Source organism: Taeniopygia guttata, chromosome 9 (genome assembly GCF_048771995.1).
Source record: "Taeniopygia guttata chromosome 9, bTaeGut7.mat, whole genome shotgun sequence".
NCBI lineage: Eukaryota > Metazoa > Chordata > Aves > Passeriformes > Estrildidae > Taeniopygia > Taeniopygia guttata.
This window is the reverse complement of record NC_133034.1, coordinates 4,393,232-4,420,651: the sequence shown is the minus strand read 5'-3', so window position 1 is coordinate 4,420,651 and position 27,420 is coordinate 4,393,232. Positions and strand designations below refer to the sequence as shown.

At 53.7% G+C, this 27,420-nt stretch overlaps 1 protein-coding gene across 3 annotated transcripts; it reads left to right on the top strand.

The window, feature by feature from the left end:
* Window positions 1-24,739: 24,739 nt before the first annotated feature.
* Window positions 24,740-26,799, top strand: FBXL12 (F-box and leucine rich repeat protein 12). 3 transcript variants are annotated; one of them, XM_032749980.3, is made up of 4 exons: window positions 24,740-24,888; window positions 24,965-25,037; window positions 25,293-25,586; window positions 25,656-26,799. In XM_032749980.3, exons 1-4 carry the CDS (start codon window positions 24,803-24,805, stop codon window positions 26,064-26,066), a joined length of 864 nt encoding a protein of 287 aa, XP_032605871.3. In that variant the 5' UTR covers window positions 24,740-24,802; the 3' UTR covers window positions 26,067-26,799. The 3 variants fall into 3 exon arrangements, with proteins under 3 accessions (XP_032605871.3, XP_072789231.1, XP_072789230.1); XM_072933130.1 differs by having other exon boundaries at window positions 25,293-26,016; window positions 26,494-26,799; XM_072933129.1 differs by having other exon boundaries at window positions 25,293-26,799.
* Window positions 26,800-27,420: the final 621 nt, after the last annotated feature.

Genomic DNA, 27,420 nt, shown 5'->3' with positions numbered 1-27,420 from the left:
GTCCTGGCATTCTGTGGGACAGCTCCCATGGGTGAATTTCATGCAGTTTAGTTTGCTCCTGTTGCCTCCTGTCCTGTCACAGGGCACTGTTGAGAACAGCCTAGTTTCCTGCCTTCCTTCCTTCCCATCAGATGATAATACACATCCACAAAATCCCTCCAAGACTGCTCTGGGATGAGCAGCTCCAGCTCTCAGCTGTTCCTCAACAAGAAGGACGCTTCAGCCCCTCACCACCTCCATGGCCTTGCGCTGGCTCCAGTCACTGCACCTCCCTTGTACTGGGGGGCCCAGAGGCAGCCCCGCAGTGCAGGTGTGGCCTCACAAGTACTGAACAGTGGGAAAGGAGGCTGCTGGGGCCAGGGGAGCTCTGCTTCACCTACGGATGGCCAAGGATGTCTTTAGAACTTTTCAAGGATGTCTTTGGGACTCTCCACGGCTGACCCCGAGGAGTGGGAAATGGTAAGCGTTGGGTCCAGCCCCAGATTTACCTCAGCCAGAGCTTGGTGCTCACAGGAAAATAGTGGAAATGGTTTTCAGGGGAAGCCTGGAGAGAAAAGCTGTATTGATCGAGGGAAACTGGGTGGAGCAGGTGTTTACAGAGCAAATGCCTTTTGAAACATATCAGCAGGCAAACAGGGTGGGGACCTCACTGGCTGATGCCACCTCCTATTTATGGAAAGTGTGACAGGATGTCCAGATAAATGTGATGCCTCATCTTGTGGAAAAAACCAACAAAACAATGAAATCTAGGAGAGATTTTATGGTTTCTAGGAAAGTTCAGCATCTCCATGTGTGTACAGATCAGTTGCTCCCGTCACTACAAGACAGACAGTGAGGGGCTGGAGTGTGTCCAGGGAAGGGAAGGGAGCTGCAGAAGGGTCTGGAGTGCAGGGCACAGCCAGGATCCCTGTCAGCACGTTCCCTTCTCTTTACTGGGCTCCACAGTTCATCTTCCATGCACAGGGAGATTCCGGCCAAACGGGGATCTCTGTGAATCCTCACCTCCCTGCGCCCACACCCGGACCCGCCGCTCTCGCACCCCCTCGGCTCCTGCCCGGCAGCAGCGAGCGCAGCCCCGGCCCGGCCAGCGCAGCCGCCGGGCACAGAAGGTGGGAGAGCAGCCACCGAGAGCTGGGCAGGGTCAGTGCCCCTGTTCCTCCCAGGCCGCTCTGCTGCAGCAGCCGGGACAGCCGGGGTGACAAGTGACCCGCAGTGCTGCCCGTGGGGCGCTGGCAGCAGCCGGGACAGCCGGGGTGACAAGTGACCCGCAGTGCTGCCCGTGGGGCGCTGGCAGCAGCCGGGGTGACAAGTGACCCGCAGTGCTGCCCGTGGGGCGCTGGCAGCAGCCGGGGCTCCCGGCCCGAGCTCCGAGCGCGGCTGCAGCAGCTGGTGCTGAGCTCCCCGAGCCCGGCCGTGCACAGGGACAGTTCCATCCCAGCCCGGGGCATTCCCCCGGCAGGAGGCCACGGGCAGCTTTCCTCAGCCCAGGCCCTCCCGCTCCTGCCCAGCCTGCCCACGGGGCTGGGGGTGCTGCAGGGCCAGTCCTGGGCAGGCACCGGAGCAGGCAGCTCCATCCTCCTTCCAGCCCAGATCCCTCACCCTGCTCGGGCTGCGCCCCGAGCCCCCAGGCCACCCCACATACACAGGGCCTCTCTCCTAGAGATGCCAGGGGACAAAAGGCCACACTCTTGCCAGAACACCCAGCTCCTTCCTTAGAGAGCAGCCTTACTTCCATCCCAAGCTCTTCCTAACACCTGAACATCTCTGGGAACAGACTCCTCCTTTCTGTTAGGGAAGATGAAATAGGAAACCCTTATAAATATGATTGCCTGGCAAAAGATTTAGAAAATACAGAGGTTGAAATGGTAACAAGCTTTGAGATACCAACCTTAGTTACTGAACAACTAGAAAACAATAGTACAGCCAGGATGAAGACAATCCCCCCTTTCTGGTTGAACAATGCCCTTACCTACAGGTAGGTCCAAAGGTCAAATGGATTGTTCAATCTCACCCCAATGTGTGGTTCATCCCACATCTGTACCCCTCCCCTGTAGCATCTGTGACCCCATTGGCCCAAGTCTTGTTCCAGCCCACCTTGAAGCCCCCTGATAAGGGGTCCCTGAGGAGCCAGATGCTCTCTTGGAACTCCCCCTCCCTCTTGGGATCCTCTCTTATCTTCCTTTACCCGTTGCCTCTCCCTTCCCCCACTCCCTAAGGCCTTCCACATGTCACTTCTGGCAACTCCAAGCAGGGCCTTCCACCCTCTCTAATAAACCAGATATTCTAAGAGCAGCCTTCAGAGGTCTCTCATCTCCATCCATCCAAACTGTCCTGGAGTCCAGCGTCCTCGCACTTCCAAGCCCAGCAAGAGCCCGAGGCAGCTTTGCTTCTGCCTCCCCGGCTACCCACAACGAGTCAGAGCCACACAACAGCGACAACTCCATCAGCCACTACTCCCAACCTGTGCCTGCCATGGAAGCAGAATTAAACTCTTTCAGACCAGAACAGTAATTGAATCAGTTTAATATACACTCAGCATATTGTAAATGCACTTGAAACTTACAGTATTGCTAACAGATGTGGCCATTGAGCCCAAGACCACCTTTCTAGAAAGGCACAGAGAGGTAGGAGAGTTGGGGCATTTCCCCAGATTAGTTGCAAGTTAGAAGGTGCACATCAGACCTCCCTCCGTGCCGGCCGCTGCCTCCCTGTGCCCGCTCCTCCCGCTCCTCTCCCGCCTCACCCGGGGCTTCTCCTCCGCCACGGTGGGACAGCAACGGGACAGCACCGGGACAGCACCGGGACAGCACCGGGACAGCACCGGGACAGCTCCGGGACTGCACCGGGACACCCCTGAGGAAAACACATACAGGTCCCTTCAGAATATGGTAAAAGTCTTAAAGGATTTTCCCTTTTCCATTTCCTTTCCCGGTTCTGCCCCCACAGAGATGAGCACAGTGGCACAGAAGCAGGAATGGCCTCTGCTGGGGTCTCAGGAGCTGGGTTTGTTTTTCTCTTTAGGAATTTTCCCCAGTATGTGTTGCTAGGACATGGTAATGACTGATACTTCAGAGAGGAGAAAGAAGTTGTCAGCTCAGGGGAGCGGTGCAGCTACTCTGGCTTTACCTGAGGTTTTCCGTGGAGGGCAGAGATACCTCGAGCTTTGGATTGGGAAAACGGCGTTGGGTTCAGCCTCTCGTGCTCTCGACATTCGGAGGGGAGAGAGGCTGCGGCCGCTGTGGGGAGAATTCGTCACCACTGCGGGGCTCTGCCTTCTGCTGCCTTTCTTCTACCGTGAGTGCAGCTCTGCTCGTAAGACTACAGCGGGTTTTTTGCAAGATACGTAACAAAAAGCAATAGTACATGCCCAAAGAAAAAGTTCAAAGAAAGATCACCTGTATTATGGAAGCATTCAGTGAATATGCCCACCAGACACCCCTTTAGGTGACCTCCAGGACTAAAAAAGGACTTCCAGTAGAAGGCAAATGCAGGGAAATTAGTTCTAGGAAAGTGGGGTGTGTGTATTAGATAGGAGGCGCATTGTAATGAATCTCTATGTTCAGGGTGGAATAAATACCCTGTTGTGAACTTTTACCACACACATCAGATTCAAGGAGACGCTCTTCCGTGGGTCCGACGCTGATAAAGAATGTCTGCTTTCTAATGCTTCAAATGAACAAAAAAGTTTATTTTACAACTACTGTCCTAATAACACTATCCTACCCTCTTCCTAAGTTTCTACAACTATATGCTTTCCCTCCCACAGCTCCCACTCCCCCAGTCTCGAAGCTATGTACAAATGGCCGAAGAAAGCAGCCGAGGCCCTTCTCAGCAGCCTGGATTTCAGTTCCGAGGGGCCACGGAGGATCCACATCACATGAAGACGACGGGCGGGCGGTGCTGGTTGTCCCCTGCGGGCAGCGCCTCATCCAACCACGGCGGCCGCAGTCCCAGCCCGTTTCTGCGCAGATCCTCCAGCTCTCTCCGGGGCCGCTGGCGGGGCACAGGGCTCGGTGCCCGGTCCCCATCGGCGAGTCTTCGGCGCCGGCCGCCTCCAGGAGCCGCATCCTCCTGCGCCTCCCGCTGCTGCCGCTGCCGCCACCGCAGCACGAAGGGATGGAGGCGGCGGGGCCGCCGTGGGGCCAGCCCGGCACGGTTGTCCAGCCCCGGCAGCAGGCGGATGGCCCCGATGGGCCCTTGGCAGATGGGGCAGGTGGCAGCGGCGTCGGGGCCGGCCTGGGGCTGGATGCAGGCGTGGCAGAACACGTGCCCGCAGGGCTCCACGGCAGCAGCGGGGCTCCGCAGGAAATCCACGCAGATGTGGCACACCCGGACGGCTCCTGGCGCTGCTGCCTCTCGCCCGACCTCCGCCATCGCTGCTCCCGGACCTGGCTCCTCTCGGCTGCTGGCAGCACTCGAAGGCTTGAATCCCACTTGTGGCACTCGGAGGTTCCTCAATGTCCCGTGGGACTCAGAGGCTCCTCGGACACTGGCAGCACTCGGGAGCTCCTCGGCTGCCAGTGAGTCCCAGCCTGAGTGCTCTGGTTCTGCCCAACGCTGGTGGTCATAGTTACCCAAGTGGTGTCACAGTGACCGAGGGGTGACATCACAGGGCCCTGCGGGACACGCCCAGGAGCTCCCCCATCCACAGAGATGGATCCTGTGGCACAAAGCCCACCTGGCAGTGGCCTGCGCACCTCAGTGTTCACCCAGGTCCCTTCCAGGCGGTCCCTGCTGGGGTGGGGCTGTGCCAGTCCCACCACCAGGACCTGCAGAGGACCTGCTCTGCAGAGCTGCTTCCCATGGCGTGTCCTGGGGCTGCACCTCCCCAGGGGGAGGACTGCTCGGCCCTTGGTTGAACTTCAGGAGGTTCCATCAGCCCATTTCTCCAGCTTGATGTGGTTCTTTTGGTCCTTTTCTGGTGTCTCAGCAGCTCCTCCCACCGCAGGAAATTCAGCCAACTTGCTGAGGGTGCCCTGGGCCCCATTAATCAGGCCACTATCAAGAAGGAAGAGGACGGGTCCCAGTACTGACACCTGGGCTACACTGCTGATGATCAGCCTCTATCACCGCTTCATGCTGCTGCTCAACATCCTCTACTTAACAACCGGGAACAACAGTTAAAATCACCTCCTCACACGGCAGAGCTTATTTGCAGAGTTCTGCTTCCCCCGAGGCTCCTGCTCTCTCCAAATTTGTGAGGAATGTCTGGGTGATCATTTATCAGCCCCAGTGAGCATTTTCCCCTTCAGATACAGCAGCTCTGGAATACAGCAGAGGATCTGTTGAATCTTTTGCCTCTTCCACCACTTTTCCTGCATGATATGTGGTATTTTCCTCCTGCAAATACCACTGCACTATTACATACTGGCACCACCTCTAGGAATAATTATGTGCCCTGTAAAAAATGCCAATCACTTGGTTTTTAAAATTTTTAAAAGTTACATAATAATAAAATGATTATAAAAATAGTACTACAATCAGAGGAATAAAATTTAGAGTTAGGACTATTGCATGATAATAAAAAGCAAGGAATTTTGGACGTCTGGATGCCCTCGGACACTAAGTCACAAAAAGCATACCTTGTGAACAAAAGAATAACTTTAAAAGGAATAGCCGGTTGCATATTCATCTATCTTTCATGGTTATGCATACATTTTATTTGAAACAAGAGCTCTGTCTGTTGTATGTCAACTGTTTCCTTCAATCGCCATGGCCTTTTTGAGTCTGAGCCAGGCCAGAAGAAATAAACTTCTTCTCAAAAGAAAACTGTAAATTCTTTTTTTCTGGAAGATTTAGATAGTCCTCAAAGAACGTATCTCATTCCTTAAAAAAACCCTTCACATAGCAGAGTTTCTATTTTAATATTATGTTAGAACCTAAAACTATATGTAACACACTACTTAAGAGAAATAATACAGCACAATGTTCTAACTTTACACATCTAATATTCAAAGTAATATTTGCAAAAAGCCAATCATAAAATATGCATTTTTCACATACCCGGAAGTGAGATTAAAACACAAACGAGGTTAAATGTTGGGATCCAAAGCGATGTTTCTACCTTTACTTTTTCTAAAAAGAGAAAAGGAAGAAGACAGCAAAGTGGGGATAGCCGAGAATAATCAGGTGAAGCACAGGGAAGGTGTTCCCAGCACCGTGGGCCCGGCGCTGCCTCACAGAGCGCGATGGGTCTTTGGCAGCTGAAGTCCATCGGACAGCGGCAGTGCAGGAGCAGAGCCAGGCAGCCGGACCTGCACTGTGGGAGGGCACGAGCAGACAGCAAAGACTCCGACACTCTGCAGATTTGGCAGCTGCAGCTTCTGTGGCACTTGCTCCTAGAGGGTTTTGAGAGTGGCAGTGTCATGTCCACCTCAAAGCAACAGCATGGCCGTGGGCAGATTCACGTTTGCTCCCTTAAAGTTCATTGGCTGGGCACTGGAATTCAGATGAAGTTTTCCTGATGGACCAAAATGTTTATTGTTTGCTTTTCTCATATATCGAAGCTTTGTTGCTTGTTTGCCTGATACATCAACTACAAGCTCTCTTTGTGACTCCAAATCGGGGTTTTTTCCCCACAATAAAGGAGGAATGAATGTTTCTGTTAGAGGCAGAGTAAAACATTAATTTTCAAACTTGAATCTTCCAAGAGGCAATGAAGAAAAACATTCCTTACTTTTTACTCGTTCACTACACAGGGCCCGGTGAGAGCAGGGCAGGAGGTTGGTGCTCACGGAGCTGCCCTTGCAGGGAGGGGCAGAAAGGGCTCCGGGCTTCTTCAGAGGAAACCTCCGAAGTGTGAGATCCATCCCGGCTGAGTCCACTTCTCCCACAGGCAGTGCCCTTGAGCCGGAGGCCAAGGCTGCCTCCTCCTGCCCTAGGGGTACTGTGGGGCCGGGATAGAGGTTCTGCCCCAAACCTCCACCTCAGCCTCTGTCCTCACCCTGGCCGTGAGGAAAACACATACTGGTCCCTTCAGAATATGTTCAGCATCTTAAAGGATTTTCCCTTTCCCGCTTCTGCCCCCACAGAGATGAGCAAAGTGGCACAGAAGCCAGCAGGAATGGCCTCTGGTGGGGTCTTAGGAGGTGGGTTTTTCTTTTTCTCTTTAGGAATTTTCCCCAGTATGTGTTGCTAGCACACAGTAATGACTGATACTTAAGAGAGGAGAAAGAAGTTGTCAGCTCAGGGGAGCGGTGCAGCTACTCTGGCTTTACCTGAGGTTTTCCGTGGAGGGCAGAGATACCTCGAGCTTTGGATTGGGAAAACGGCGTTGGGTTCAGCCTCTCGTGCTCTCGACATTCGGAGGGGAGAGAGGCTGCGGCCGCTGTGGGGAGAATTCGTCACCACTGCGGGGCTCTTCCTTCTGCTGCCTTTCTTCTACCGTGAGTGCAGCTCTGCTCGTAAGACTACAGCGGGGTTTTTTGCAAGATACGTAACAAAAAGCAATGGTACATGCCCAAAGAAAAAGTTCAAAGAAACATCACCAGTAATATGGAAGCATTCAGTGAATATGCCCACCAGACACCCCTTTAGGTGACCTCCAGGACTAAAAAAGGACTTCCAGTAGAAGGCAAATGCAGGCAAATTAGTTCTAGGAAAGTGGGGTTTGTGTATTAGATAGGAGGCGCATTGTAATGAATATGTATGTTCAGGGTGGAATAAATACCCTGTTGTGAACTTTCACCACACACATCAGATTCAAGGAGACACTCTTCCGTGGGTCTGATGCTGATAAAGAATGTCTGCTTTCTAATGCTTCAAATGAACAAAAAAGTTTATTTTACAACTACTGTCCTAATAACACTATCCTACCCTCTTCCTAAGATTCTACAACTCTATGCTTTCCCTCCCACAGCTCCCACTCCCCCAGTCTCAAAGCTATGTACAAATTTATAGAAGAAAGCAGCCGAGGCCCTTCTCAGCAGCCTGGATTTCAGTTCCGAGGGGCCACAGAGGATCCACATCAGATGAAGATGACGGGCGGGCGGTGCTGGTTGTCCCCTGCGGGCAGCGCCTCATCTAACCACGGCGGCCGCAGTCCCAGCCCGTTTCTCCGCAGATCCTCCAGCTCTCTCCGGGGCCGCTGGCGGGGCACAGGGCTCGGTGCCCGGTCCCCATCGGCGAGTCTTCGGCGCCGGCCGCCTCCAGGAGCCGCATCCTCCTGCGCCTCCCGCTGCTGCCGCTGCCGCCACCGCAGCACGAAGGGATGGAGGCGGCGGGGCCGCCGTGGGGCCAGCCCGGCACGGTTGTCCAGCCCCGGCAGCAGGCGGATGGCCCCGATGGGCCCTTGGCAGATGGGGCAGGTGGCAGCGGCGTCGGGGCCGGCCTGGGGCTGGATGCAGGCGTGGCAGAACACGTGCCCGCAGGGCTCCACGGCAGCAGCGGGGCTGCGCAGGAAATCCACGCAGATGTGGCACACCCGGACGGCTCCTGGCGCTGCTGCCTCTCGCCCGACCTCCGCCATCGCTGCTCCCGGACCTGGCTCCTCTCGGCTGCTGGCAGGACTTGAAGGCTTCGATCCCACTTCTGGCACTCGGAGGTTCCTCAATGTCCCGTGGGACTCCGAGGCTCCTCGGACAGTGGCCGCACTCGGAGGCTCCTCGGCTGCCAGTGGGTCACAGCCTGAGTGCTCTGGCTCTGCCCAACGCTGGTGGTTATAGTTACCCAAGTGGTGTCACAGTGACCGAGGGGTGACATCACGGGGCTCTGTGGGACACGCCCAGGAGCTCCCCCATGCACAAAGATGGATCCTGTGGCACAAAGCCCACCTGGCAGTGGCCTGCGCACCTCAGTGTTCACCCAGGTCCCTTCCAGGGGGTCCCTGCTGGGGTGGGGCTGTGCCAGTCCCACCACCAGGACCTGCAGAGGACCTGCTCTGCAGAGCTGCTTCCCATGGCATGTCCTGGGGCTGCACCTCCCCAGGGGGAGGACTGCTCGGCCCTTGGTTGAACTTCAGGAGGTTCCATCAGCCCATTTCTCCAGCTTGATGTGGTTCTTTTGGTCCTTTTCTGGTGTCTCAGCAGCTCCTCCCACCGCAGGAAATTCAGCCAACTTGCTGAGGGTGCCCTGGGCCCCATTAATCAGGCCACTATCAGGAAGGAAGAGGACGGGTCCCAGTACTGACACCTGGGCTACACTGCTGATGATCAGCCTCTATCACCGCTTCATGCTGCTGCTCAACATCCTCTACTTAACAACCGGGAACAACAGTTAAAATCACCTCCTCGCACGGCAGAGCTTATTTGCAGATTTCTGCCTCTCAGAAATCTCCTGCTTTCTCCAAAGTGATGAGGAATGTCTGGGTGATCATTTATCAGCCCCAGTGAGCATTTTCTCGTTCAAATACAGCAGTTCTGGAATACAGCAGAGGATCTGTTGAATCTCTTGCCTCTTCCTCCACTTTTCCATCAATTATACGTAGTATTTTTCTGCTGAAAATACCACTGCAGCAATACACACTGACGCCGCATCCAGGAATAATTTTTTGTCCTTTGCCAAGAAACATTCAGGTCGATGTGCTCGTTCTCCGTGTTCACGCCTTCCCGGACGGAAAACCGCCGGACGCGGCGGGCTCAGAGCCCGGCCGGGCGAGCCCCGCTCGGGCCGGGCCCCGCCCGCCGCATCCCGCGGCTCCTCGGCCGCCCCCGCTGCCCCCGGCCGGGACACCTCGGCGGGGCCGTGGGGCGAGGAGGGGCGGCCGCTCGTCGCTCCCTCCGTGCCGGCCGCTGCCTCCCTGTGCCCGCTCCTCCCGCTCCTCTCCCCGCCTCACCCGGGGCTTCTCCTCCGCCATGGCGGGGCGGCAGCGGGGGGGGCTGAGCGGGGCCTGAGGGCAGCGGGCAAGGGCGGGGCGGGGCCGCGTGCGGCGCGTCCGGCTGAGCCGCACGGGGGCGCTGTGCTGCGGCGCGAGGAGCGGCCTGAGGGGAGCGCCGGGACAGCCCCGGGACAGCACCGGGACAGCACCGGGACAGCCCCGGGACAGCACCGGGACAGCCGGGACACAACCGGGACACAACCGGGACTGCACCGGGACAGCACCGGGACAGCACCGGGACAGCACCGGGACAGCTCCGGGACAGAACCGGGACAGCCGGGACAGAACCGGGACAGCCCCGGGACAGCACCGGGACAGCACCGGGACAGCACCGGGACTGCACCGGGACTGCACCGGGACAGCACCGGGACAGCACCGGGACAGCACCGGGACAGCCGGGACAGCCCCGGGACAGCACCGGGACAGCCGGGACAGCACCGGGACAGCACCGGGACAGCACCGGGACAGCACCGGGACAGCCGGGACAGCACCGGGACAGCACCGGGACAGCACCGGGACAGCACCGGGACAGCCGGGACAGCACCGGGACAGTACCGGGACAGAACCGGGACAGTACCGGGACAGCGCCGGGACAGCACCGGGACAGCACCGGGACAGCCGGGACAGCACCGGGACAGCACCGGGACTGCACCGGGACAGCACCGGGACAGAACCGGGACAGTACCGGGACAGCACCGGGACAGGCGGGACAGCAACGGGACAGCACCGGGACAGAACCGGGACTGCACCGGGACAGCACCGGGACTGCACCGGGACAGCACCGGGACAGCACCGGGACAGAACCGGGACAGCCGGGACAGCACCGGGACACCCCCGGGACAGCAATGGGACAGCACCGGGACAGCACCGGGACTGCACCGGGACAGCCGGGACAGCACCGGGACAGCCCCGGGACAGCCGGGACAGCCGGGACAGCACCGGGACAGCACCGGGACAGCACCGGGACAGAACCGGGACAGCCGGGACAGCACCGGGACAGCACCGGGACAGAACCGGGACTGCACCGGGACTGCACCGGGACAGCACCGGGACAGCAACGGGACAGCAACGGGACAGAACCGGGACAGAACCGGGACTGCACCGGGACAGCACCGGGACAGCACCGGGACAGCCGGGACAGCACCGGGACTGCACCGGGACAGCACCGGGACTGCACCGGGAAAGCACCGGGACAGCCGGGACAGCACCGGGACAGAACCGGGACAGCCCCGGGACAGCACCGGGACTGCACCGGGACAGCACCGGGACAGCACCGGGACAGCACCGGGACAGAACCGGGACAGCCCGGGACAGTACCGGGACAGCACCGGGACAGCACCGGGACAGCCCCGGGACAGCACCGGGACTGCACCGGGACTGCACCGGGACAGCACCGGGACAGCACCGGGACAGCCCCGGGACAGCACCGGGACAGCCCTGAGGAAAACACATACAGGTCCCTTCAGAATATGGTAAAAGTCTTAAAGGATTTTCCCTTTTCCATTTCCTTTCCCGGTTCTGCCCCCACAGAGATGAACAAAGTGGCACAGAAGCAGGAATGGCCTCTGCTGGGGTCTCAGGAGCTGGGTTTGTTTTTCTCTTTAGGAATTTTCCCCAGTATGTGTTGCTAGGACATGGTAATGACTGATACTTCAGAGAGGAGAAAGAAGTTGCCAGCTCAGGGGAGCGGTGCAGCTACTCTGGCTTTACCTGAGGTTTTCCGTGGAGGGCAGAGATACCTCGAGCTTTGGATTGGGAAAACGGCGTTGGGTTCAGCCTCTCGTGCTCTCGACATTCGGAGGGGAGAGAGGCTGCGGCCGCTGTGGGGAGAATTTGTCACCACTGCGGGGCTCTGCCTTCTGCTGCCTTTCTTCTACCGTGAGTGCAGCTCTGCTCGTAAGACTACAGCGGGTTTTTTTGCAAGATACGCAACAAAAAGCAATGGTACGTGCCCAAATAAAAAGTTCAAAGAAAGATCACCTGTATTATGGAAGCATTCAGTGAATATGCCCACCAGACACCCCTTTAGGTGACCTCCAGGACTAAAAAAGGACTTCCAGTAGAAGGCAAATGCAGGCAAATTAGTTCTAGGAAAGTGGGGTTTGTGTATTAGATAGGAGGCGCATTGTAATGAATCTCTATGTTCAGGGTGGAATAAATACCCTGTTGTGAACTTTTAGCACACACATCAGATTCAAGGAGACACTCTTCCATGGGTCTGACGCTGATAAAGAATGTCTGCTTTCTAATGCTTCAAATGAACAAAAAAGTTTATTTTACAACTACTGTCCTAATAACACTATCCTACCCTCTTCCTAAGATTCTACAACTATATGCTTTCCCTCCCACAGTTCCCAATCCCCCAGTCTCGAAGCTATGTACAAATTGGCCGAAGAAAGCAGCCGAGGCCCTTCTCAGCAGCCTGGATTTCAGTTCCGAGGGGCCACGGAGGATCCACATCAAATGAAGATGACGGGCGGGCGGTGCTGGTTGTCCCCTGCGGGCAGCGCCTCATCCAACCACGGCGGCCGCAGTCCCAGCCCGTTTCTCCGCAGATCCTCCAGCTCTCTCCGGGGCCGCTGGCGGGGCACAGGGCTCGGTGCCCGGTCCCCATCGGCGAGTCTTCGGCGCCGGCCGCCTCCAGGAGCCGCATCCTCCTGCGCCTCCCGCTGCTGCCGCTGCCGCCACCGCAGCACGAAGGGATGGAGGCGGCGGGGCCGCCGTGGGGCCAGCCCGGCACGGTTGTCCAGCCCCGGCAGCAGGCGGATGGCCCCGATGGGCCCTTGGCAGATGGGGCAGGTGGCAGCGGCGTCGGGGCCGGCCTGGGGCTGGATGCAGGCGTGGCAGAACACGTGCCCGCAGGGCTCCACGGCAGCAGCGGGGCTCCGCAGGAAATCCACGCAGATGTGGCACACCCGGACGGCTCCTGGCGCTGCTGCCTCTCGCCCGACCTCCGCCATCGCTGCTCCCGGACCTGGCTCCTCTCGGCTGCTGGAAGGACTCGAAGCCTTGGATCCCACTTGTGGCACTCGGAGGTTCCTCAACGTCCCGTGAGACTCCGAGGCTCCTCGGACACTGGCAGCACTCGGAAGCTCCTCGGCTGCCAGTGAGTCACAGCCTGAGTGCTCTGGTTCTGCCCAACGCTGGTGGTTATAGTTACCCAAGTGGTGTCACAGTGACCGAGGGGTGACATCACAGGGCCCTGCGGGACACGCCCAGGAGCTCCCCCATCCACAGAGATGGATCCTGTGGCACAAAGCCCACCTGGCAGTGGCCTGCGCACCTCAGTGTTCACCCAGGTCCCTTCCAGGCGGTCCCTGCTGGGGTGGGGCTGTGCCAGTCCCACCACCAGGACCTGCAGAGGACCTGCTCTGCAGAGCTGCTTCCCATGGCGTGTCCTGGGGCTGCACCTCCCCAGGGGGAGGACTGCTCGGCCCTTGGTTGAACTTCAGGAGGTTCCATCAGCCCATTTCTCCAGTTTGTTGTGGTTCTTTTGGTCCTTTTCTGGTGTCTCAGCAGCTCCTCCCACCGCAGGAAATTCAGCCAACTTGCTGAGGGTGCCCTGGGCCCCATTAATCAGGCCACTATCAGGAAGGAAGAGGACGGGTCCCAGTACTGACACCTGGGCTACACTGCTGATGATCAGCCTCTATGTCAGCTTCATGCTGCTGCTCAACATCCTCTACTTAACAACCGGGAACAACAGTTAAAATCACCTCCTCACACGGCAGAGCTTATTTGCAGAGTTCTGCTTCCCCCGAGGCTCCTGCTCTCTCCAAACCGATGAGGAATGTCTGGGTGATCATTTATCAGCCCCAGTGAGCATTTTCTCGTTCAAATACAGCAGCTCTGGAATACAGCATAGGATCTGTTGAATCTTTTGCCTCTTCCACCACTTTTCCTGCAATATATGTGGTATTTTCCTGCTGCAAATACCACTGTAGTATTACACACTGACACCACCTCTAGGAATAATTATGTGCCCTGTAAAAAATGCCAATCACTTGCTTTTTAAAATTTTTAAAAGTTACATAATAATAAAATGATTATAAAAATAGTACTACAATCAGAGGAATAAAATTTAGAGTTAGGACTATTGCATGATAATAAAAAGCAAGGAATTTTGGACGTCTGGATGCCCTCGGACACTAAGTCACAAAAAGCATACCTTGTGAACAAAAGAATAACTTTAAAAGGAATAGCCGGTTGCATATTCATCTATCTTTCATGGTTATGCATACATTTCATTTGAAACAAGAGCTCTGTCTGTTGTATGTCAACTGTTTCCTTCAATTGCCATGGCCTTTTCGAGTCTGAGCCAGGCCAGAAGAAATAAACTTCTTCTCAAAAGAAAACTGTAAATTCTTTTTTTCTGGAAGATTTAGATAGTCCTCAAAGAACGTATCTCATTCCTTAAAAAAACCCTTCACATAGCAGAGTTTCTATTTTAATATTATGTTAGAACCTAAAACTATATGTAACACACTACTTAATTAATACAGCACAATGTTCTAACATTACACATATAATATTCAAAGTAATATTTGCAAAAAGCCAATCATAAAATATGCATTTTTCACATACCCGGAAGTGAGATTAAAGCACAAACGAGGTTAAATGTTGGGATCCAAAGCGATGTTTTTACCTTTACTTTTTCTAAAAAGAGAAAAGGAAGAAGACAGCAAAGTGGGGATAGCCGAGAATAATCAGGTGAAGCACAGGGAAGGTGTTCCCAGCACCGTGGGCCCGGCGCTGCCTCACAGAGCGCGATGGGTCTTTGGCAGCTGAAGTCCATCGGACAGCGGCAGTGCAGGAGCAGAGCCAGGCAGCCGGACCTGCACTGTGGGAGGGCACGAGCAGACAGCAAAGACTCCGACACTCTGCAGATTTGGCAGCTGCAGCTTCTGCGGCACTTGCTTCTAGAGGGTTTTGAGAGTGGCAGTGTCATGTCCACCTCAAAGCAACAGCACGGCCGTGGGCAGATTCACGTTTGCTCCCTTGAAGTTCATTGGCTGGGCACTGGAATTCAGCTGAAGTTTTCCTGATGGACCAAAATGTTTATTGTTTGCTTTTCACATATATCATAGCTTTGTTGCTTGGTTGCCTGATGTATCAACTACAAGCTCTCTTTGTGACTCCAAATCGGGGTTTTTTCCCCACAATAAAGCAGGAATGAATGTTTCTGTTAGAGGCAGAGTAAAACATTAATTTTCAAACTTGAATCTTCCAAGAGGCAATGAAGAAAAACATTCCTTACTTTTTACTCCTTCACTACACAGGGCCCGGTGAGAGCAGGGCAGGAGGTTGGTGCTCACGGAGCTGCCCTTGCAGGGAGGGGCAGAAAGGGCTCCGGGCTTCTTCAGAGGAAACCTCCGAAGTGTGAGATCCATCCCGGCTGAGTCCACTTCTCCCACAGGCAGTGCCCTTGAGCCGGAGGCCAAGGCTGCCTCCTCCTGCCCTAGGGGTACTGTGGGGCCGGGATAGAGGTTCTGCCCCAAACCTCCACCTCAGCCTCTGTCCTCACCCTGGCCGTGAGGAAAACACATACTGGTCCCTTCAGAATATGTTCAGCATCTTAAAGGATTTTCCCTTTCATGGTTCTGCCCCCACAGAGATGAGCAAAGTGGAACAGAAGCCAGCAGGAATGGCCTCTGGTGGGGTCTTAGGAGCTGGGTTTTTCTTTTTCTCTTTAGGAATTTTCCCCAGTATGTGTTGCCAGCACACAGTAATGACTGATAATTCAGAGAGGAGAAAGAAGTTGCCAGCTCAGGGGAGCGGTGCAGCTACTCTGGCTTTACCTGAGGTTTTCCGTGGAGGGAAGAGATACCTCGAGCTTTGGATTGGGAAAACGGCGTTGGGTTCAGCCTCTCGTGCTCTCGACATTCGGAGGGGAGAGAGGCTGCGGCCGCTGTGGGGAGAATTTGTCACCACTGCGGGGCTCTGCCTTCTGCTGCCTTTCTTCTACCGTGAGTGCAGCTCTGCTCGTAAGACTACAGCGGGTTTTTTGCAAGATACGTAACAAAAAAACAATGGTACATGCCCAAAGAAAAAGCTAAAAGAAAGATCACCTGTATTATGGAAGCATTCAGTGAATATGCCCACCAGACACCCCTTTAGGTGACCTCCAGGACTAAAAAAGGACTTCCAGTAGAAGGCAAAGGCAGGCAAATTAGTTCTAGGAAAGTGGGGTTTGTGTATTAGATAGGAGGCGCATTGTAATGAATCTCTATGTTCAGGGTGGAATAAATACCCTGTTGTGAACTTTTACCACACACATCAGATTCAAGGAGACACTCTTCCATGGGTCTGACGCTGATAAAGAATGTCTGCTTTCTAATGCTTCAAATGAACAAAAAAGTTTATTTTACAACTACTGTCCTAATAACACTATCCTACCCTCTTCCTAAGATTCTACAACTACATGCTTTCCCTCCCACAGCTCCCACTCCCCCAGTCTCGAAGCTATGTACAAATTTATAGAAGAAAGCAGCCGAGGCCCTTCTCAGCAGCCTGGATTTCAGTTCCGAGGGGCCACGGAGGATCCACATCAAATGAAGATGACGGGCGGGCGGTGCTGGTTGTCCCCTGCGGGCAGCGCCTCATCTAACCACGGCGGCCGCAGTCCCAGCCCGTTTCTCCGCAGATCCTCCAGCTCTCTCCGGGGCCGCTGGCGGGGCACAGGGCTCGGTGCCCGGTCCCCATCGGCGAGTCTTCGGCGCCGGCCGCCTCCAGGAGCCGCATCCTCCTGCGCCTCCCGCTGCTGCCGCTGCCGCCACCGCAGCACGAAGGGATGGAGGCGGCGGGGCCGCCGTGGGGCCAGCCCGGCACGGTTGTCCAGCCCCGGCAGCAGGCGGATGGCCCCGATGGGCCCTTGGCAGATGGGGCAGGTGGCAGCGGCGTCGGGGCCGGCCTGGGGCTGGATGCAGGCGTGGCAGAACACGTGCCCGCAGGGCTCCACGGCAGCAGCGGGGCTCCGCAGGAAATCCACGCAGATGTGGCACACCCGGACGGCTCCTGGCGCTGCTGCCTCTCGCCCGACCTCCGCCATCGCTGCTCCCGGACCTGGCTCCTCTCGGCTGCTGGCAGCACTCGAAGGCTTCGATCCCACTTGTGGACTTGGGGATTCCTCCGCAGTCTTTGGTAGGACTCGGAGGCTCCTCAGTCAGTGGCAGCACTCAGGTTCTTCGGTCCCTGGCAGCTCTCGGAAGATGCTCAGTCGCTGGTAGCACAGAGGCTCCTCGGACACTGGCCGCACTCGGAGGCTCCTCGGCTGCCAGTGAGTCCCAGCCTGAGTGCTCTGGTTCTGCCCAACGCTGGTGGTTATGGTTACCCAAGTGGTGTCACAGTGACCGAGGGGTGACATCACAGGGCCCTGCGGGACACGCCCAGGAGCTCCCCCATCCACTGAGATGGATCCTGTGGCACAAAGCCCACCTGGCAGTGGCCTGCGCACCTCAGTGCTCACCCAGGTCCCTTCCAGGCGGTCCCTGCTGGGGTGGGGCTGTGCCAGTCCCACCACCAGGACCTGCAGAGGACCTGCTCTGCAGAGCTGCTTCCCATGGCGTGTCCTGGGGCTGCATCTCCCCAGGGGGAGGACTGCTCGGCCCTTGGTTGAACTTCAGGAGGTTCCATCAGCCCATTTCTCTGGTTTGTTGAAGTCCCTGAGGCTGCATCATCATATCCTGGTGTCAGACATTCTACAGAGAACTGGGACTAATTTTCTTGATTTGGTTTCTAAACTATATTTTATTTTTATATTTCATATCTTTGATATCTCAAAAGCAATGGAAATTCATGGAATGAGGGGCTGAGAACCTACCATTTCTATACTTTGTGTTTTGTGTCTAACTGATCCTGTGGGGCAGCCACTGGGAAACTGATGAAATCTGGGAGCCTCCCCAAGGACTGTGTCTTTGCAGAAGCACTGCTGCTGGAATCACAGAGCGTGCTCTGCTCTCTCTTAGTTGAGAGAATAAAGTCAGAGGGACTGGGAAGACCCAGGAGGAAGGAATGACCAGGAAGAGAAGGAATGACCCCACACACCCCATACCAGGGCACCGGCTGCAGACCCAGCCCCTGCTGGGTGGGCTTCGTTCTTTGACAAAGGCTGTATGTGAAGCAGGAGCTCAAAAGTCACATGAAGATCAGAGAGCAGAAGGGCATTGCTCCTATATTTCTGCTGCAGTGCCCAGCGAAAAAGCTGAAGATATGGGCTGTTGGGTGCTTAATGCTACCACCTCCCTATTTTTCCCTGGAGCAGGACTTAGATTGCAGGATTAATCAGAAACAGGAATCATTCTGCTATTGAAAATGTGAATATTAAACCTTCGAAGGGCAGAAAATCTGCCAGAGCTGTAAATCCTGATCCTGAGTTTTAAGGAAATATAGACTATATAACTATTATTAGTTATGTATGCTATATAACTTAGACCAAAGTTACAAAGTGCTTATGGAACTTAAGTTATCAATATAACCTGATATATCTATATAACCCAGCATTAATATAACCTAAATAATGACCTTTTATATATTTAAATACCCTGATACCTATATAAGCTGAATTATAGCTTTTTATACATATGTAACCTGAATCATAACTTTTATACCTCATAACCTGATATAAATAACTTTTTATGCAATGTAATGGCTAATATATAGTTGACGAGTTCCTTAATGCTGCATAGACAAAAAAAAAAAAAAAAAAAAAAAGAGAAAAAGAAAATAACCCTCGACAGGGTGTATAAAATAACCCTCGACAGGTGGATAGCTTTAGAAATAGGTAAGTATAGTACTAATTAAAAATAAATAAATAAACAAACACCTGCTTTACATACACCTCTACAGGCTGAATTTATTTCCAGCCTATCTTTCGGCCATCATATGCAGCCACTCTTCTTCCAACAACCTTAAAGCTTGTTTTGGTAATCTAGTTCTCTTTTGAAGGATTCTGTAAAAATTGCTTATGTCAATAAATCTGTTAAAACGGAGCGTGAAAGTTGGTGCCAAGTTTTAGAGAAAGAAAGGAGAAAAGAACAGCCCATGGTAAATCCCATATAATTAGTACTGGAGACTGCAGAGGCCATAGACACACAAAACCAGGTCACAACACACTCTATGCTCGCCTTAAATCTGGACAAGAATAAAATCACTTGCAGTATTTTCCGCTGCCCAGCCCAGCTGTTTTCTGCCGCTGCTTTGGGTTTTTTGGTACACTTTAACCCCACACCTCAGGCCCCGCGGACCCCTGAGCTCCTGCCACCAGTTTGTGTTACCCTTTGTGTGCCCCTCCGGCTGTGCCACCTCTGCCATTCCCGCAGCGCTGCGGGGCTGCTGCTACAGCCCATTCTGCCATCCGGAGGGGAAGCGGGAGCGGGTGTGCCCTGTGGGTTTGCACAGCAAAGCGCAGCAAAGCCCAGCAAAGCCCAGCAAAGCGCAGCAAAGCCCCTTTTGTCTCTCCGCCCCTCAGCGCAGCCGCCATCACTCCGTGAGGGACGCGGCCGAGCCCGCGCCGCAGCGCCCCCTGCAGGCGCGGGAAAATCCCCGCAGCTCCCGGCCCGCCCGCAGCCAGCAGCGCCCCTGGCGGCTGCGGCCGGAACTGCAGCGCGGGGAAACGCCGCACCGGGAGCGGCGGTTTGGGGTTTGTGCTGGGTTTGGGGTTTGTGTTCTGTTTGGGGTTTGTGCTGGGTTTGGGGTTTGTGCTGGGTTTGGGGTTTGTGTTTTGTTTGGGGTTTGTGCTGGGTTTGGGGTTTGTGTTTTGTTTGGGGTTTGTGCTGGATTTGGGGTTTGTGTTTTGTTTGGGGTTTGTGTTTTGTTTGGGGTTTGTGCTGGGTTTGGGGTTTGTGCTGGGTTTGGGGTTTGTGCTGGGTTTGGGGTTTGTGTTTGGTTTGGGGTTTGTGTTTTGTTTGGGGTTTGTGTTTTGTTTGGGGTTTGTGCTGGGTTTGGGGTTTGTGTTTTGTTTGGGGTTTGTGCTGGGTTTGGGGTTTGTGTTTTGTTTGGGGTTTGTGTTCTGTTTGGGGTTTGTGTTTGGTTTGGGGTTTGTGTTTTGTTTGGGGTTTGTGTTTTGTTTGGGGTTTGTGTTTTATTTGGGGTTTGTGTTTGGTTTGGGGTTTGTGCTGGGTTTGGGGTTTGTGTTTTGTTTGGGGTTTGTGTTTTGTTTGGGGTTTGTGTTTTGTTTGGGGTTTGTGCTGGGTTTGGGGTTTGTGTTTTGTTTGGGGTTTGTGCTGGGTTTGGGGTTTGTGCTGGGTTTGGGGTTTGTGTTTTGTTTGGGGTTTGTGCTGGGTTTGGGGTTTGTGTTTTGTTTGGGGTTTGTGCTGGATTTGGGGTTTGTGTTTTGTTTGGGGTTTGTGTTTTGTTTGGGGTTTGTGCTGGGTTTGGGGTTTGTGCTGGGTTTGGGGTTTGTGCTGGGTTTGGGGTTTGTGTTTGGTTTGGGGTTTGTGTTTTGTTTGGGGTTTGTGTTTTGTTTGGGGTTTGTGCTGGGTTTGGGGTTTGTGTTTTGTTTGGGGTTTGTGCTGGGTTTGGGGTTTGTGTTTTGTTTGGGGTTTGTGTTTTGTTTGGGGTTTGTGTTCTGTTTGGGGTTTGTGTTTGGTTTGGGGTTTGTGTTTTGTTTGGGGTTTGTGTTTTGTTTGGGGTTTGTGTTTTATTTGGGGTTTGTGTTTGGTTTGGGGTTTGTGCTGGGTTTGGGGTTTGTGTTTTGTTTGGGGTTTGTGCTGGGTTTGGGGTTTGTGTTTTGTTTGGGGTTTGTGTTTTGTTTGGGGTTTGTGCCGGGTTTGGGGTTTGTGTTTTGTTTGGGGTTTGTGCTGGGTTTGGGGTTTGTGTTTTGTTTGGGGTTTGTGCTGGGTTTGGGGTTTGTGTTTTGTTTGGGGTTTGTGCTGGGTTTGGGGTTTGTGTTTTGTTTGGGGTTTGTGCTGGGTTTGGGGTTTGTGTTTTGTTTGGGGTTTGTGTTTTGTTTGGGGTTTGTGCTGGGTTTGGGGTTTGTGCTGGGTTTGGGGTTTGTGTTTTGTTTGGGGTTTGTGCTGGGTTTGGGGTTTGTGCTGGGTTTGGGGTTTGTGCTGGGTTTGGGGTTTGTGTTTTGTTTGGGGTTTGTGCTGGGTTTGGGGTTTGTGCTGGGTTTGGGGTTTGTGTTTTGTTTGGGGTTTGTGCTGGGTTTGGGGTTTGTGTTTTGTTTGGGGTTTGTGCTGGGTTTGGGGTTTGTGTTTTGTTTGGGGTTTGTGTTTTGTTTCGGGTTTGTGCCGGGTTTGGGGTTTGTGCTGGGTTTGGGGTTTGTGCTGGGTTTGGGGTTTGTGCTGGGTTTGGGGTTTGTGTTTTGTTTGGGGTTTGTGCTGGGTTTGGGGTTTGTGCTGGGTTTGGGGTTTGTGTTTTGTTTGGGGTTTGTGCTGGGTTTGGGGTTTGTGTTTTGTTTGGGGTTTGTGCTGGGTTTGGGGTTTGTTTTGTTTGGGGTTTGTGTTTTGTTTGGGGTTTGTGCTGGGTTTGGGGTTTGTGTTTTGTTTGGGGTTTGTGCTGGGTTTAGGGTTTGTGCTGGGTTTGGGGTTTGTGTTTTGTTTGGGGTTTGTGCTGGGTTTGGGTGTTGTGTTTTGTTTGGGGTTTGTGCTGGGTTTGGGGTTTGTGTTTGGTTTGGGGTTTGTGTTTTGTTTGGGGTTTGTGCTGGGTTTGGGGTTTGTGCTGGGTTTGGGGTTTGTGCTGGGTTTGGGGTTTGTGTTTTGTTTGGGGTTTGTGTTTTGTTTGGGGTTTGTGCTGGGTTTGGGGTTTGTGCTGGGTTTGGGGTTTGTGTTTTGTTTGGGGTTTGTGCTGGGTTTGGGGTTTGTGTTTTGTTTGGGGTTTGTGCTGGGTTTGGGGTTTGTGTTTTGTTTGGGGTTTGTGCTGGGTTTGGGGTTTGTGTTTTGTTTGGGGTTTGTGTTTTGTTTGGGGTTTGTGTTCTGTTTGGGGTTTGTGTTTGGTTTGGGGTTTGTGTTTTGTTTGGGGTTTGTGTTTTGTTTGGGGTTTGTGTTTTATTTGGGGTTTGTGTTTGGTTTGGGGTTTGTGCTGGGTTTGGGGTTTGTGTTTTGTTTGGGGTTTGTGCTGGGTTTGGGGTTTGTGTTTTGTTTGGGGTTTGTGTTTTGTTTGGGGTTTGTGCCGGGTTTGGGGTTTGTGTTTTGTTTGGGGTTTGTGCTGGGTTTGGGGTTTGTGTTTTGTTTGGGGTTTGTGCTGGGTTTGGGGTTTGTGTTTTGTTTGGGGTTTGTGCTGGGTTTGGGGTTTGTGTTTTGTTTGGGGTTTGTGCTGGGTTTGGGGTTTGTGTTTTGTTTGGGGTTTGTGTTTTGTTTGGGGTTTGTGCTGGGTTTGGGGTTTGTGCTGGGTTTGGGGTTTGTGTTTTGTTTGGGGTTTGTGCTGGGTTTGGGGTTTGTGCTGGGTTTGGGGTTTGTGCTGGGTTTGGGGTTTGTGTTTTGTTTGGGGTTTGTGCTGGGTTTGGGGTTTGTGCTGGGTTTGGGGTTTGTGTTTTGTTTGGGGTTTGTGCTGGGTTTGGGGTTTGTGTTTTGTTTGGGGTTTGTGCTGGGTTTGGGGTTTGTGTTTTGTTTGGGGTTTGTGTTTTGTTTCGGGTTTGTGCCGGGTTTGGGGTTTGTGCTGGGTTTGGGGTTTGTGCTGGGTTTGGGGTTTGTGCTGGGTTTGGGGTTTGTGTTTTGTTTGGGGTTTGTGCTGGGTTTGGGGTTTGTGCTGGGTTTGGGGTTTGTGTTTTGTTTGGGGTTTGTGCTGGGTTTGGGGTTTGTGTTTTGTTTGGGGTTTGTGCTGGGTTTGGGGTTTGTTTTGTTTGGGGTTTGTGCTGGGTTTGGGGTTTGTGCTGGGTTTGGGGTTTGTGTTTTGTTTGGGGTTTGTGCTGGGTTTAGGGTTTGTGCTGGGTTTGGGGTTTGTGTTTTGTTTGGGGTTTGTGCTGGGTTTGGGTGTTGTGTTTTGTTTGGGGTTTGTGCTGGGTTTGGGGATTGTGTTTTGTTTGGGGTTTGTGCTGGGTTTGGGGTTTGTGCTGGGTTTGGGGTTTGTGCTGGGTTTGGGGTTTGTGTTTTGTTTGGGGTTTGTGTTTTGTTTGGGGTTTGTGCTGGGTTTGGGGTTTGTGCTGGGTTTGGGGTTTGTGTTTTGTTTGGGGTTTGTGCTGGGTTTGGGGTTTGTGTTTTGTTTGTTTGCCTGTGAAGATTCACCTCCTCAGGGAGACCAGGGTGTTACCAAACCCATGAAAGTACAGGGACAAATCTGGTGATTGCTGCTACTGCCACAACTGCATGGCCAGAGCCTCCTCCCACCAGGGAAGAGATTCTGTTTGCACCTGTCTAGAAGCAGCTCAATTGCTGGTCAGACTTTCAGAGAAGTCTCTTCAGGATTTCCCCTTCCTGTTCCACCTACCCAACAGATGTGAAAAATGATCACAGAAACCTGCCATTAAATGGAGCAAAATGACTTCTGGACATCAGGACAAGGAGATCTCTGCTCAGAGACCATTAGTTGTGGGCAAAAAAACACTCAGTGTAGGCTACAAAAGAGAGACAAGTGTGTGTCTGGGGACACTGGGGCAAGGAGGCTGGCATCAGTGTGAAGTGCACTTGTGAAGGCCAGGGAGTGTCAGAATAAAGAGAAAATACAACAGCGTGTCTCCACAGGGGTGAGAGGGAGAGGAAAGAAAACAAGCAGACAACTCCAAAGTGCTGTCTGGTGAAATGTGTTCAGTTCCAGAGGACAACGAAGCTTTGCAGAGGTAGGGACAGAATATTTTACCTGCTCAAGTGTCCTCCTGAAGTCAGGTTTGAATTTATTACTTTGTATTCTCTTCTTTCAGGGTTGCAACTACACAGTGCAGATATTCCAGGCTCTTCTCTGAGTTATCACAACTGTTCCCGTCCTGTAATGGCCTGCTGGGCATTCAGAGAGGAAATTATGGGAGCTGATGGCACATGAACATTAGAAGGGTGTTAGAAACAACACATCAGGGAGAGTGAGCAGGCCAGCAGTGATCAGTGCTAAGCCATTTCTCCTCCAAGAAACACCAAGGAGGGCAGTGCCAGGAAAGAAGAGGCAGCGGGGGTGAGGTGGTGAGGGTGTGACGGGACAGGAGGCACGGAGAAACGGGGACAAGAGGCACCGAAGAGGGGACGCAGGAACAGTGAAACAAAAGATTTTCCAGAGATCACTTGAACTAACAAAATGAATGTATCAAAAATAAATGTATAAAAAAAGAATGTATCAAAAATGAATATATCAAAAATGAATGTATCATGTTTGTAGAATCATGTGTTAAATTTTAAGAAACCTCGGCACAGAAAGGCATAGGAAAGAAAAACAAAGATCTCTAAAGCTTCTTGCAAAAAGACAAATACCAGAAAAGACCAAGAATGCCAAGACTTCAGACAAGGAAGCCCTATGTCTCCAACATGTCAAGGATGATGAACTTATCCAGATAGGAGAGCAAAGGACCAAAAGCGCAAGCGCAGAGGAGAAGAGTTCAAAAGTTCAATGCAGAGGAAGATGATGATCTGAAGCTCAAAAACCACCAGAGACCCCCATAAAAGCCCCCACAAAAAACTACGCATGCCCAGAAGGGCGTGGACCTATTTAGCATGAGAAGCGAGGACAGGCGGGGCCAGGGGTTGAATATGCATAGAAAAGTTGTGTAATATATTGCATATGGAACACCTTTGTGAATAAAATTGGGGGGCAGACTTCAGCTCGGGGCACAAGATTTCGGAGAGTTATCTCACTTGTGCCGGGCGCCGACAATACATACCCACTTCATAACTACCTCGAGTTGTGGAGTCTATTTATTTATTCCGCATATCGCTTCAACAGGAGGCACCGTGGGCCGGGCGGGACTGGGTGAGACAGCGGGGCTGAGGCGGAGGAACGCGGAGGCACCGTGGGGCTGTCTGTCGGTAAGGAACGGGCCGGGCAGGAGCTCCCGGGCCCGGCGGCGGCTCCGCGGCCGGGCGGGCGGAGCGGAGCGGAGGCCGCGCTCGGTTTGTTGTGGTAACGGCCGCCATGGCGGCGCGGCCGCCGCTGCCCGACTCGGTGCTGCTGCGGGTCTTGGCGCTGCTGCCGCTGCGGGACCGGCTGCGAGCGGCCAGGTAGGCTCTGCCCGGGCGGGACCGGCCGCCCGGCGGTTCCCCGCCCCGCCGCTGACCGCCGATCGCCTCCCCGCAGGGTCTGCCGGCGGTGGCGGCAGCTGGCGCAGGACCGAGCGCTGTGGACACATGTGGATTTGAGCCCTCACCGGGTACGGGCCGCCCGTCCGCACCGGGCCGGGCCGCGGGGAGAGCTGCCCGGGGGCAGGAGGGATGGGGGAGCGGGATCACCCCGCTGCAGGGAGCGCTGAGGGAACGGGGGAACCGCCCCGCTGCCTCGGGGGCAGGAGGAATGGGGCAGCGGGATCACCCCGCTGCAGGGAGCGCTGAGGGAACGGGGGGAACCGCCCCACACTGCCATGGGGCCGTTCCCCGCCGCAGCCCTGGCACCGCGCCCTGCCCCGCAGATCAGCCGCCGCACGCTGTGGCAGCTGCTGCGCCGCCGCCTCCCCGCCGGCCTCTGCACGCTGCGGCTGCGGGGCGCGTCCCGCTTCCGCCGCAAGCAGCGGCTCCTCTCGCCGGCGCTGCTGGCCGCCCTTCGGGAGCGCTGCCCGCAGCTGCACCGCCTCTGCCTCACCGAGACCGACCTCCGCCGTGTCCCGTACCACAGCATGCCCGCCTCGGTCACCACGCTGGAGCTGAGCCTTTGCGACATCCCCGATGCCTGGTTCTGCGTTTCCCCTTCGGTGCCACCGCCACAGGTACAACACCTGGCTATCCACAGCATTCACACCTTTTCTGACGATCATCTTCTTGACATTTCCTCACAGAGCCACTTGAAGACGCTGAGCCTTTGTGGCACCTACCGTGTCACTGATACGGGGATCCAAGCAGCAGCTCCACACCTGGAAGAGCTTGAACGCCTGACTCTGCGGCACTGCATCATCGGTGATGCTGCCATGGTGTTCATCGGGCGCCACATGAAGCAGCTGCGCTACCTGGAAATCAGCAATGCCTACTTCCTGACAAACAGGGGGCTGGGTGCTATTGTGGCACTGGAGCGCCTGGAGACCCTGTGCCTTGACCTCTATGATTTGGTCTCCCTTGGTACTGTTATCGCTCTGTTGCAAGTGCTGCCTCGCCTGAACCACCTCAAATTAGGTGGAACTTGCTTTGAAGATGAACTCCTCGGTAAAATTCAGGAGAATTTTCCACATTGCACCATATCTCACAGGCTGTGACAGCCTGAAGTGCTATTCTTCCTTAGTACACCTGAAGTGCTCCTTTTCCTGTAGCTTTGGGACAGAATTCCCATTGGCCTTAAAATATTACAGTTTTTTCACATAAATATGTTACAGAGTTTGTCATGTAAATAAGGTTTTTAACAAGCTTTTGGTAGGATTCCCCCCTCCTTGTTTTCCATGGATCAGAGGAATAGGAAAGCTGGGAAGCACACCCAGCCTTTGGGAACCCCGCTGACCAAAAACTGGGGTGATGACAAGTTTAAGCTCTGTCTTCTCCTCTTTCTCCACTGCCGAAGGTAAGGCAGCAGCTTAATGAGTGCAGAATTCAAGGAGTGAAGTGAAGCACCAATCTGTTACAGAAAAAACAGACCTGGCAGCCAAAACCTCACAATTACCAATTCCTTCTCTTTTCCTTCAAATTCAGATCTTCAAGTCACTTGTCAGACTGGTCATGAGGATCCCTGAACACCTGGTCCCAAGAGCCAGACATCCTGTTTGCCCCCAGGCATTGCTGGGGCTGCTGTTACCTCTGGTTTTGCTGGTAACATCCACGTTTTCTTACCACCTTTTATTGTCTGTGTTCGCATCATCTTCCTCCCCCATCCCCCAGTATCCTAACACCAGATAACCACCTAAATGTTAGTTGTTATTCTTAATTTTTAGTCGATATTTTAAAGCAAATATTGTATTTATTTTTAAAAAACTTGCAAGCTTTTAATTTTCATTTGAATCCTTGTTTTTTAGGACTTGGGTTTTTTTTTTTTATTTTTAACCTGCTTCAGCATCTCTCCTGCCACTTAGACCAGCCTTCGCTGTGACAAGAGCATCCCACAGGAAACAGAGTGGGACAACTAAAGCTTCAGCTGAGCCTTTTCTGCCCTGTTTTCATTCCAAACAGCCCCTGCCCTCCATTCAGCTGCAGCACATGCAATAATCCTTTGGGTTTCAGACAGTCCTGGATGGCAGTGACCCTCCCTGGGGTGAAATTCTCATTGCTGTCAGGCGGCCTTTATGCCCTTGCCTTTTTTTTTTGTTCCCAAACCCACTCAGGGTAGCTTCAGGGCAAATTTCCAAAGGTAAAACGTTGCAGCTCTGCTTTGGAAAGCATCCCAAGGCTGCTGACTTAGTAACTACCACTCTGCGTTTATCCCAGACGAGGAGATTACCACTGGTGGAATCAGCCTTGTTAAAACCTCCGGCATTCCCTGTTCCAGCACTCTCTGGGATGGGGAGGGACAGTACAACAGGAAAAGGGAAAATCAAAAACAGTAAAAATCCATCAGCCAGTCAAGGCACAGTGAGAGGCAGCAAGAACCTCAATGTTCTCCTGATCTTTGCAGCAGGATTTTTG